The 12,115-nt window shown below is 37.8% G+C and overlaps 1 protein-coding gene across 1 annotated transcript; it reads right to left on the bottom strand.

The window, feature by feature from the left end:
- Positions 1 to 8,401: 8,401 nt before the first annotated feature.
- On the bottom strand, positions 8,402 to 11,198 carry LOC149141254 (GABA transporter 1-like). Its single transcript, XM_089447254.1, has 7 exons — positions 10,995 to 11,198; positions 10,679 to 10,909; positions 10,481 to 10,578; positions 10,052 to 10,238; positions 9,817 to 9,947; positions 9,138 to 9,374; positions 8,402 to 9,025 (listed from the first exon to the last, which is right to left on the bottom strand). Exons 1-7 carry the CDS (start codon positions 11,101 to 11,103, stop codon positions 8,642 to 8,644), a joined length of 1,377 nt encoding a protein of 458 aa, XP_089303380.1. The 5' UTR covers positions 11,104 to 11,198; the 3' UTR covers positions 8,402 to 8,641.
- Positions 11,199 to 12,115: the final 917 nt, after the last annotated feature.

Raw genomic sequence — 12,115 nt, 5'->3', positions numbered from 1 at the left:
CTATAGTTTATAGAATTGAAAATAAAACAAACAATAACAACAAACAAACATCTGTTCATTCCCCAGCGAAGTCGCCAATTTGTTTATGGGAAGATTAGTGTCTTGTCAAATGACGAACCCTCTAGGTTTGGCAGCTACCCTAGAAACAACAGTTTAAAGCAATTCAATGATTTTTCCTATGTGTAACAAATAAGAGAAAGATAGTGGAACCAACCTGGAACTTTCGCTTAATCCCTTGCTTGATCTCTTTCTCCTTTGGTAGATCCTGCAACTCCTCCCTGTACATAACATGATTGGAGAGTACCTGCACAAGTATAGAAACAAAGAACTGTCAAAGCATCATTATCTATTACAACATAAACATTACAGAATCAGATATATAATGAACAAATGATAGCATTCACAATTGCACAATCATATGGGAGAAAAATTGAAGAGCTTTATTAATAGAAAGGAGAATTACAACCCAGTTGTTTGATCCAGCGCCATCCGCCTAGCTTCAATCCTTCTTCACCTCATGAAATAGCAAGATCACACCAATAAGAATACAATGCTCTCTCCTCAATTACAAACTATCAACACTTACTTGCAATTCACTACATTCCAGCCTCTTGATCTCTTGGATTGGAGATCCATTTATAGATATTTGCAAGGGTGTGAGCCATCCATGGGGTTTGATTAGTGTCATTCCACTTGTTACAATTGGTTCCACAAGGGAGGGGATTGGAGATGGTTTCCTAGTTCCCTTGTTCATCCTTGGGCGAATTTAGAGAGGGAAGTGGCATAGGAGAAGTTTCTAGAAGATTCCATGAGCAACCAACTAACAAACTGTCCCATAAATTTGTCCATCCTCGCCCATCCACCCTATAGAAGGCCTAAACAGTATGCATCACACCTTGACAGTGTAGCAGTCAGTATGCATTGCACTTTGACAGTGTAGCAGTCAGTATGGTTCAATTTAGGCAATTTCTGGATGATTTCTCATATGGAACTTTTGGGTAATGATGTATTTAGATGACTATGTTCCTTTAGGGTATGAAACAAATCTTTTAGGGGTTGATGAGCGCTAATACATCGACATATGAGTTTGGGGTTGATGTGCCCAAATATGTCTATAAAAATGCCCATGAATCTTGGAATTCTAATGTGTCCTTTGGACTTATAAACAACTCTTGCACTTCCAATATCTTTTGGACTTCTCTATATGACTTTTGGACTTCTCCTAAAGACATTTTGTCCATATATAACTAAGTAACTTTTCATATTCCACATATGACTCTTGGACTTCCATTTATTTGTGTTTACAATGATTACAATAATACATCATGAGTTCCACATCATCATTTGATGAAACTAAACACATCACTATCTTGGATGACTGGGACACGACAGTGACTGATGACATGGATCTGCTTCAATGGTGACATGGATGCCATTGTGTCTATTTTTTATCATCGTCTTCTCATGGTGCTTCCACCCTCCAAAGGGTCTTCAAACTTTGGAGTTTTCATGGTGCTTTGATCATCAAATTTTAGATGTATTATTGGTTCTTCTTGTGATTCCTTTATTTATCCTCTTTACCCAAACTTCCTTGTGTGTGCTTTCCATAAGGTTCCTGGAACACTTGTTTCTACAATCACTCATGACGAGCAATTATTCGTCTAAAAATCTCCTACTCTACCATGTTTTATGCATATTTTCTTGTTTATGTCCTTTTGACGTGCTTAAAATGGTCAACAGGGCTTCAGGGCGTAAGGGTGCACTCGAAAAGGTTGAAAGATGGAAGAGGAGGAGCTTCGGGGCTTTGACATGTGCTCATGCGCCCTAAAGGAAGAAAGCAATCAAGGCAGGGCACATGTCGCAAGTCGAAGGATGAAGGGGAAGGCTTTAGGCTTCCAAAGTGCATTATGCGCCCAAGGGAGAGAGATAGGGCATAGGGCACACTCCCGAAGACTGAAGGTTGAGGCTTCATGCCTTCGGGGTGCACTCATGCAGCTAGGAGGACTCAAGAATGGTGCAGGGTGCACTCTTGAAGGTTGAATGCTGAAGCTTTGTGCCTTCAGGGTGTGGTAGTGCACTCAAGTCAAGTCAAGAGGGGCACAGGGTGCATCAGGGAACATTGAAAGGCTGAGCTTCAGGTCTTCAAGATGCGCAAATGTTCTCAAGAAGTGTGCATTTATCCGAGTCGAAGGAGTGTGCTCAAGGAAGACTTAGTCTCTTTTTGAGGGCGCAATTCGGAACATGGAAGGGGCTTCGTTCTTTTGGAGTGCACCCAACTCTGTAAGAGGGCACAATGAACACTTCTGAACAACGAGGAATCACCCGTCAAGGCTTTGGAGTGTGTTCATGTGCTCTTGACCTTAATGGGCTCACTTGAAATCAAAATTTGTCCAAGTCTGCATGATTGGTTGAGGGGTGGCCAAGATGAGTTATGGACATAAAACTACATGCGACATATACCAACTCATCGAGAAAAATTAGACAAACTTAATCAACAAGGAATATTCATGAAAATGCCACACTATGCACATTCCCCAACTATAAATAGTGAAGTGTACGCGACTGGAACCCGAAAGTGTCGTTTTACAATAAGAAAGATGTTGTGACCACGAAAAGCACATAAATATGTTCTAATTGATGCGACGACACTTGAGAAGGTTCAAGAACACTTCAGACAAATGAAACAACACGAAACGATACTTGGTGACCAAGGCAACACTTGATATGACCATGAAGTAAGCTCCAAAATTAAAATATAGTAAAATTTTAGAAGATATTGTAATAGCAACAACACAATATTAAACAATAATTAAAAAATAATAATAACATTACCATAAAATACACCTCCACATGACTAGATGAATAATGCTTTATTCCATTATTAGGTCGATAGGCCTTCCTATGCATCAACAATCGTCAACACTTTTAGCCTGCTCCGTTAGATCAGGTGAGACACTTTCAACCGTTGATTTGAAGTGTGACTACATTTTCCAAATATCGATTGAGTTGCCAAAATATTTTTACTACTTTTCCCATTTTTTATATCACTCTTGAAAATATTTTTACTGCTTTTATATTGATTTCTTTATTGTATATTTTTTATTTTCCTTATTAGTATGTTTTTTTTTCTTAGAAACGATCACTTGCATGTTCTCTATTCTATCTCCGCTTTTTTCTGTTATCAATCTTTTTCGCAGCTTTTTTCTTAGTGGCCACATCCGCATGTGTACAACTGCCCATTAGCCTATAATGATCGCATTGTGGGTTAAGCCATGGACTTTCCTTTCCTATCTGGACTCAATGGAGATAGGAAAGTCCATGAAGAGTAGGAAAGATGGAATTTTCAGCATGAAGAGCAGGAAAGTCGAAGAGAAACTCCTCGGGGCCTTGCAATACTTCACCAATCGAGAAAACTGGGACGAATTTTTCAAACTCCGCTCAGACGAGCCCTTCGAATGGTATGGCGACTGGAGGAATCTTGCGAAGCCCCTCGCTGAACACTGCGGCCTCAATTATACTATTTCGAAAAATGGTCGGCCTCGACTTCTCTTCTAATCGTGTGAACATTTTCAACCACCCCCAAAACATATATATATATTCTTGAAAATCTGTTATCTCACACACCTTTGTGCGAAGTGAACACATTATATTAATAAAGATGGAAAATCTTGTGAACAGATTAGACGCAATTGAAGAAAATCACAGAGAAACGGCTGCTGATGTGACATCTCAGATGTCCATGGCAGCAGGTGAGTTAGCTATTTGTTCTTGATTATTGCATTCAAATTTCATTGTTCTATTTAAACATTCGTTTCTCTGCTTTCTGCGATTTTTGTCATTCGGGAGAAAGATTCTTAGTTTCTGCACACAGTAATGATATATTTTGTTATGATATTGGGCAGAAAGAGACTTAGTTTCTGGACTCAGTGATGACGTCGTTCTCGGGGAAGTCATTCCTCGATTCTGTCGGGCAATGCCATGGGATTCCAGGCCGGTCCTGAGGTTGTTGAGTCGATCGTGGGGCAATGCTATTGCGGATCATACCACATTATTATATGATCATGTTTATAACGCGGCTGCTATTATCTCCCCAGGTGAGTTCATTGTATTGCGTATTTTTGAGTCCAAGAAATGCCTCAACAAGACGAGTTTGTGTGTGTGGAATCCCTCTCGTGGTATGGAGAACGCACTTCCACCACCTCCTAACGCGACATTTGATTCTGTGTTTGTGTGCGACGACGAGAGCTTATATTTGTTCACTCCAGGCGTTGTAAGAGAAGAACACAAGGTTTGGCATAAGGTGTACAAAGTGTGGTGCTCAATTTAAGAGAGTTCAATGTTGTTTGGAAAAGACTCTTCTGCCTGCCAATGTTAGGGGATTATATTTACGCCTCCACAACTTGTGGGGGACACAGCTACATATGGCAGCGAAGTGGATCTCATGCCTTAGAAACCAACGTATGGAAACTGTCGAGAAACGGAGAAAATGAAAGCGACTGGAAATGGGAATATGTTAATGTTAATACTTAACTTCCCCGAAACTTAATTCTGGATAAATCAAACAGGCTGCCAACCTATATTGAGTTGAATCGTAGGATTAATAACGAGCTTGTTTACAAAAGTGCATTCCGAAGAGGCAAGGGCTAACCAGCCTGCCATCGGGCATTAAATGTCCAGGTATATGCATGCTTTATAACAAAATAACACACATTTTTTACTTTTAATTTATGTAGCCACCAAGGACTGTGTGTTATTTTGTTATAGAGCATGCATATACTTGAGCATTATGGCAAGCTGGTTAACCCTGACCTTCGGAAGATGTCCTGCTCCAGACGACCTCTTTCATGCTCCAGACGACCTCTTTCCAGAGGAGTTGACTGTAAACGGAAGACGTCCGCCTCCCTCTTAGTCTCAAAACGAGGATTATATTTTCATGATACCGAAGGCCGATCGCGGTGACAGCCAGCCTTTAGTCTATGGTCACTTGTATCGCTTGTATGTACATAAAGACATAAATGATGTACTGCTGTGCATATCGAAAGTAGAAATGGAAAATGTGGAGCATAGAATAGTGGGAGAGGGTACTGAAGAGTGGGATGAATTTGCGGGGCATTGGATAATGGGCTTTTTTGGATCGATGACAACAACAGATTGCCTAGGCGTAACCAAAGGTTCTCCACTGCCCTTCAAACATTTCTCTCACCTACTCCATGGAAAACACTGGATAACGCGTGGGATATGGAGATAAATAAAGTCTCCCACTTAATGCTGGTGCAAAATGGACCTATCTATTGGTTTGAATTCTTAGCTGGCAACGAACGATGGCGGGAAGATCAGTAGCCGTAGCCGTTTCTGTTTCAGCAAGATTAATCTTACATAGTTTGGTTTTGATTCAGGAATTGGAAGGAATTTTCGTTTTCAAATGTGATGCTATTAACCTTTAAACTTTAGTGGTAAAAATGTGTATAAGGGTATTAAATTTTTTCACTGTAGATGCTTATGTTGATCAAGTTTCTGAAAAATGTATTATTGGTAATTCCTTTCCCACAGGGAAAATGTTGGAGAGAAAAAAACCAATGGAGTTAGTGAATGTAGATATATGTGGTCTTATGAAAACATTGTCTCGTGACAAGTCAAGAAGTATTCTATTGTTTTTTTGATGATTTTTGTAGAAGAATATGCGTATATTATATTAAACAAAAAAATGATGTATTTGTTATTGTTCAACAATTTAGACGTTGCTGAGAGGGAAAGTTGATGAGAGGGAAAGTGGATATGTACGGAAGACATTAATTATAGAATGTTCCCAATAGAATGTTTGCGAAGAATAGATCAATTGTTGAGATTTCTAGGAGTATGTTGAAAGTTAAAGGTCTTCCAAACACTTTTTGGGGTAAAGCTATAATTACATCTTTTTTTTTTTTTTTATAGATGTCCAATAAGAAGTGTGCAAAATATGATTCCATATTAAGGATGGACTAGAAGAAAATTTAGTGTTGTTCATTTCAAAGTTATTGATTGTATTGCTTATGCTCATGTTTATTTTCAAAAAAGGATAAAAAAAAACTAGATGATAAAAGTGTGAAATGAATTTTTATTGGCTATTGTGAGGCGACAAAGGGATGCTTGTATGAAAAAAGAAAAGAAAAAAGTACTTGTATGTCATGATGTGTTATTTGATGAAATAGAGGAAGGACATTGGAATCAAGGAATACAACAAGAAAACCCAAAAGTTATTTAACAAGAAGATGAATCTTTTGTTTGTACAAATCCATCCAGTACCCTAAATACTTTTCCCACTACATCCACACCATCGTCTTCTTCAAATTCAAGTACTATTACAAGATGAATTCCTCTTTTCATAAAGGTAAAATCTTTAAATGAAATTTAGAGATATACTATTTTTCCTTTAATGTCTCACATGGTTCAAAGAAATGGATGAAGAAATTGTGGCAATAGGGAGGAATGAAACTAGGGAGCTTCTAGATCCTCCTATTGAAAAGGAAGTCACTGGAGTCAAATGGGTGTGAAAAAACAGTAGTTAGAATTGTGATCTATTGCAATTAGATTTAGAAGGAGGTGGTCACTATGTTCCAAACTCCAAGTTATAGTTATGGGAATGGGATCTAAAAAAAAAAATCTTTCTTCAACTTCCTCAAAAATTCAAAAGGACAATATCATTGCATCCATCTCATTGAGATGATTCCAACAATATAAATTTTTTTCTCAATCTGGTTCAAGGATCATAATTTATGAACTTTTAAGCATAGGCCATTTCAAACCTTACCACATCATCCGACCTCCACCTAGTAGCCACACAATAGCTCATTTGGCAAGTTATGTGCTTGCATCGCCATCGTGGACAGGTCCATGTGGCAAGTGATCCAAGCCTAAGGTAGTCGAAGGTCATCATTGTTACTGTAACACATTTTTCAGAGACAATGTTCGACCCTATATGGATGCAACATTAATAAAGGGTGGGACTGACCTGACCCTCGACCTCGCTAACCATCTTGACCTCGACTCGGTCCATGGCTTGCTTCCTCCCCTTCTTATTATCAACATGGATGTAGGAAAAATATTGATATAATAATTTTGAAAACCTTTGCTTATATAAATACCATAATATATTATTGGCAAAATAATGGGATGTAAAAAGGTATCAGAGAAGCTATATGATGTCGGGTTTAAGCACATAACAAATATTGACTTCTCTAAAGTGGTCATTGGGAATATGCTTCGAAAGCACCTTTGTGCCCGTCCTGACATGCTCTGGAGAGTTATGGATATGACTAACATGCAGGTTTTTAACTTACCCTTTTTAAATTCTTTATTTTGTAGCTATGATCTTTTTATGACTTCTAGTGGTTTTGTATGGCATTGGTGTGAATCGAACTCGAGGTAAGGTTTACAGTATATTAATTTGTTTACATCCACTACCGCTGTAAGAGTTTTGGTCTGAGTATTATGTTATTGTGCAGCGATGGGGTTCTATACGAAATTTAAATTGAACTTTGTTATGTTTGCCAATGATGCTAGCCCTTTCCATAGTGTCTACCTTTGGAGGAGTAGGATTATTAAGTTACTTTGGCACCACTAAACAACTTTTTCCTAGTAAATGTGATGGGGAAGATAATCACCAAGATCCCAGTATTTAGAATTGTGTTTACAAAAGTCGAAATAAATTACTATCTCACTAGCCAAACAAAGCGATGCCAAGATAACCTTACCCCCGGTACCTTCCCTTTGAAATAACAATAATGGAAATGCTCTATATAAATATAATTTTTTTGTTGGGTTATACATATATATTCCCAAATAATCTTGATTAGTTGGGATTTAATTTGGGAAATTTATTGATTTGATTTATTTTCAATGATTGATTGGATTTTATTATATAAATAATTGAGAGAAATGAAGAATAATAATTTGTATAATTTTCATTAAGGATTTATTTTATTTTGGGCAATTTATTGACTAAGTTTAGTTTGAATGATTGAATTATTATAGTATTTATTATTTTGAACCAAAATATAATTCTTTCAATTTAAAATTTCTATCAACCTCTCCTTGCACCTTTTGGGGCAATTGCTAGTAAATATAAGTTATATAATTATGTTGTTTTCTTTATGTGTTTTGAAGAAAAAAGTTACGAATCCTATACATCCATTATAAAATTGGTATTCGCTGACAATAACGCTTATTAATCAGGTGTTAAAATGCGTTAAAAGTTTAATAATGAAAAGATGATATATGTTATTCTATGGAGTGTGACGGAAGGTTAGTTCCAGATGAATAAAATGCGATGGTCTCGGAAAAACACTTCGAAGTACTTTCAATAATTAGGCAGAAAATTACCTAATTCAGAAATAACACATCCGTCCAGGAATAATTTGTTAATAAATACCATTATATTACTGAATTACCAACGGAAATAGCTATACAGTGGAAAACTCCATATCCCACCATTTAGCAGTATATTAGTATATAATCTATACTGTCATCTAGTGGTCGATGGTAGTATATAAGCTTTATGGTAAGAAGAGCCACTTAAAGTCTGCTACAATATTTAGATAAGATGGATTAAAACATACTGCCACTATGAATATGCAAATTCATAAGTTGGCGAATAGTTTTTGTTTCAGGGAAGGTCGGCGAATAGTTTGTAATCGTGAGCATTAACATAAACTTGGCGAATCGCTGCAATGCATCCCAATACTCCCAAGATTGAAAAAACGACAGCTATGAGGGTGTTGATCCAGAATTTCAAACTCCTCTTTGAAGGCTTGAATGTTATGTTGTAAAAGGCTACAGGAAAAACGAAGTCGAGAGGTAGGAACCCAAATGCGCCAATGACTGCAATTATGTCCTGACAAAATGGTAGCATCGCTGCAATCAAAGTAGCCACGCTTACGTATACTGAGCGTAACAACAGTCTTGGTAGGAGATTCCGTAGAGAAAACCTTCCATTGCTCACATCTCCCGATTTTGCCTCCAAAACTTCAAATGTAGGCTGTGAATATACCTGAAACATGACCTCCCTTCACTTTCACATTACCATATATGACTCAACATATCCTTTTTCTGTGGTTCAATTTAGATAAAACGTGTAAATTAATGGATAAAAAGCTATATACCAAGACAAATGCGAATAACTGGACAATAACACAAATGTTGGCTGTAAAGAGCAGCCAATTCGGGATAAGGGAGCGCTCTCCGGTAGGAGCAAAGTTGTTGAATATGTTGCCCGCTGCCTGGTTGCCGAATGCCCAGTAACCCGATACTGCCACCGAGAAAAATGTTGATACCACCACTGTGTAGCATATGCACAAACCTTTGAACATTTTGCCAGAAACAGGAGGGGCCAGTGTTGCCTGCAAAACAGTATATGCTTATGGAATCAGTGCCAAGATTTCAGAGTTATGTACACTGTGTCCCTTTGCAGGAACTGATGTCTGACATATCTGCTTAGTTCCTCCTGCAACCAAGGAGGTGCCAAGAAGATGCATCTGATGATTCATTGTGATCCAAACTCTGCCCGTGGGGTATAGCCTAGTCCGTTAGATAAAAACTGTTAAGACTCTCTATGACATTTACCCTTTCTACAGAAATTTTATCTTAATCCCTGACAGAATTTTAAGAAACCCCCTGACTCCAAACTGTCCCAACAATACTTTATCTGTTTATCTGCAATAGTTATCTTTTATATTGTTTCTTCAGGTAGCTGTATAAATTATCAAAAACAAAAACAAACAAACAAAAACTCCTATCTAGAGTCCTTAAGTAAATAGTGTATCAGAAATGAGTCTAGTTGACCTGGATCTCTGGAATAATCCCATTTCCATATATGGTTGCAATCATTGCTATGGAATTGAAGACTTTAAAGGCCTTGCTGGCATTGCTTCCAGTGTCGGAATAATCTTTTTCTGGATTCAGTTTTGAATGTCCTGAAACAACCGATTCATGTAAGACTATTTAATCATAAGGTCACAAATTTAAAATATGGCTATTAGTTGCATTGTTATCTGCAAACGAGTGATTAACAACACACCTGCATGAATCGATCCACCAACAACGCATAAGCTGTATAGCAAGCCCATGATGAGGGAAAGCAAGTTCATGTGGCGAAGCGAATGGAAAGATGGCATCTGGGACAAGAATAGCATTACAATGCCGAATAATATGATGAATTCATACAACTTCATGTCTCCATTGGGATGATAAATCAAGTAGATGAACTGCAAACATTTACAGCATATGCAAAACGGTTAGCAGTGGGTGTATTAATAATACAGATCCCTTTGGCTCTGATTCAGAAAAATATCTTTCATCTGGTTACTGATTTGGAGCCATGAAGTTTGCGGAAATCCCCCATAACTGCCACGTATTCAGGGGACTTCATATATTATCATATATCTTCCAGCAAAGCTAGAAATGGCAACCGAAAGTAAGATCTTCAAGGTAGGATTAAGAGAAAAACCTTCAAGCTCTGGCCCCCAAACAGAATGGAGCCAATGACAGAACCCAAGCAAACTGCGAATTGCATCGGCGCCACTGCCAATCGAGCCCATCTGGGTCCTATGCCAAAAGAAGAAAAGCATCATCCTTCTGATAGATGGAAATTCCAATCGAAAAATCTAGCAAATTGGGAATGAGCCATGATCAATAAATAACACACCTAAAATGTCTCTGGCCATGTCTCTGAAACGGAGGTGGCGGTTGCCCTGGGATTCCTGGCGCTCCAACACAATGGATATGAGGTTGTATGAATAAAATGTGACGGCAGCTCCAACTATGAGACAAAAAATCCCCGCAAACCATCCCAACGATGTAAATGCAAAAGGCAGACTCAGCAGGGAAGGCGCTACTATGGATGTAGTCAAATGGTAACCGGCGTGCAACCAGTTGCCTGCAGAATAAACATACACATAAATTGTTATAGTGTTTTCTGCTAACATAAAAATATATAACCCAAAAAAAACCAGAAAGGAGACCTTTGGATTCCAAGACAAATAAAGCTCCTGCATCCAGATGATCCTTTGATTGGATATCACTTTTGCCATTTCTCAATCCACCCGACTCTGCATCGCTTCCCATCGTCATAGTTTGATGTGAATCCACCCGGAATCAATTGTTCATCACTTCCAACTCCCGGCACACTATCTTAGCTAACTAATGGAATTTGCAATGATTATATAGATTCGATCCACTCCGACCACCCGATCTGCTCGGACCACTCAATTCAATTATTAGTATGGAAAGCAGAGGTAGTCGCACCACTCAATTCAATTATTAGTATGGAAAGCAGAGGTAGTGTTAGGTAAACTTGACTTGGGATAGACTGAAAGTTGACGAGGTTAAATAGTGATGGTTTTGGGGTACATGGTATTGTGCATCTATAGTATTCTGCTTGTGGTATTATATGTAACGGAGCTTATAAAAGGTTGGAAGCACTTCATTGTAATGTAAGAATTAGAGGTGAACGCTGAAAGCTCACTTAGTTGGATTAGCTAGGATTTTAGCAAATGCTAATGAGATTTTTCCCTTATGTTATATAGTAAATTTCTTAACAAGTACGTGTCAAAATGCGAGTCAATTTTGTGTCACAATGCGAGTCAATTTTGGATCAGAATGGACCTTTGATTCCCACGATTATTGCGCGACCCTGTTTCGTTTTTGTGTACATTGGTCGAGAGTTTTTCGCTTCCCGTCAAGTGGCGGTACAGTATAACGAAAGTTCACTTCCCACTGAGGTCAGACTCCCTGAGAATCCGGTTCCGTGATGACTTTATAATATATGGTTTGGTTTAAACATATTTTGGTTTGAAAAACTGATGATTCATAGGATAAAAAATTTCAATTTATTTTTTTTTCCTTGGTATTTCATGGTCAGAATATAGCAATTTTAAACAAATTTGAAATTTCATAATTTAAAAAGGTAAACTCGAAAAAATTAAATAAATTATTTTTTCGGATGCTAAACTTTAGGATAACTATAAAAACTTTTAGATATGACCATAATAATATTAATTTTTTTAAATAAACTATCCTTTTCGTATACGAAATTTTAGGATAATTATAAAAATAGTATATATGTATTTGTGTGAGGGGCCAT

The sequence above is a fragment of the Pinus tabuliformis genome, chromosome X (assembly GCF_031772625.1).
Source record: "Pinus tabuliformis cultivar Carrire ecotype Pingquan chromosome X, CPIR1, whole genome shotgun sequence".
In the NCBI taxonomy this organism is placed as follows: Eukaryota; Viridiplantae; Streptophyta; class Pinopsida; order Pinales; family Pinaceae; genus Pinus; species Pinus tabuliformis.
The sequence above is the reverse complement of the archived record's forward strand: the minus strand, read 5'-3'. Positions and strand labels throughout refer to the sequence as shown.

Excerpts from the sequence above, each read along its gene's own strand:
- LOC149141254 (XM_089447254.1), bottom strand. The coding sequence starts at position 11,103 with ATGACGATGGGAAGCGATGCAGAGTCGGGTGGATTGAGAAATGGCAAA. Across the intron at positions 10,239-10,480 it reads TTGGGGGCCAGAGCTTGAAG|TTCATCTACTTGATTTATCA; the intron begins GTTTTTCTCTTA and ends AAATGTTTGCAG. Across the intron at positions 9,026-9,137 it reads AGTTATTCGCATTTGTCTTG|GTATATTCACAGCCTACATT; the intron begins GTATATAGCTTT and ends GTCATGTTTCAG.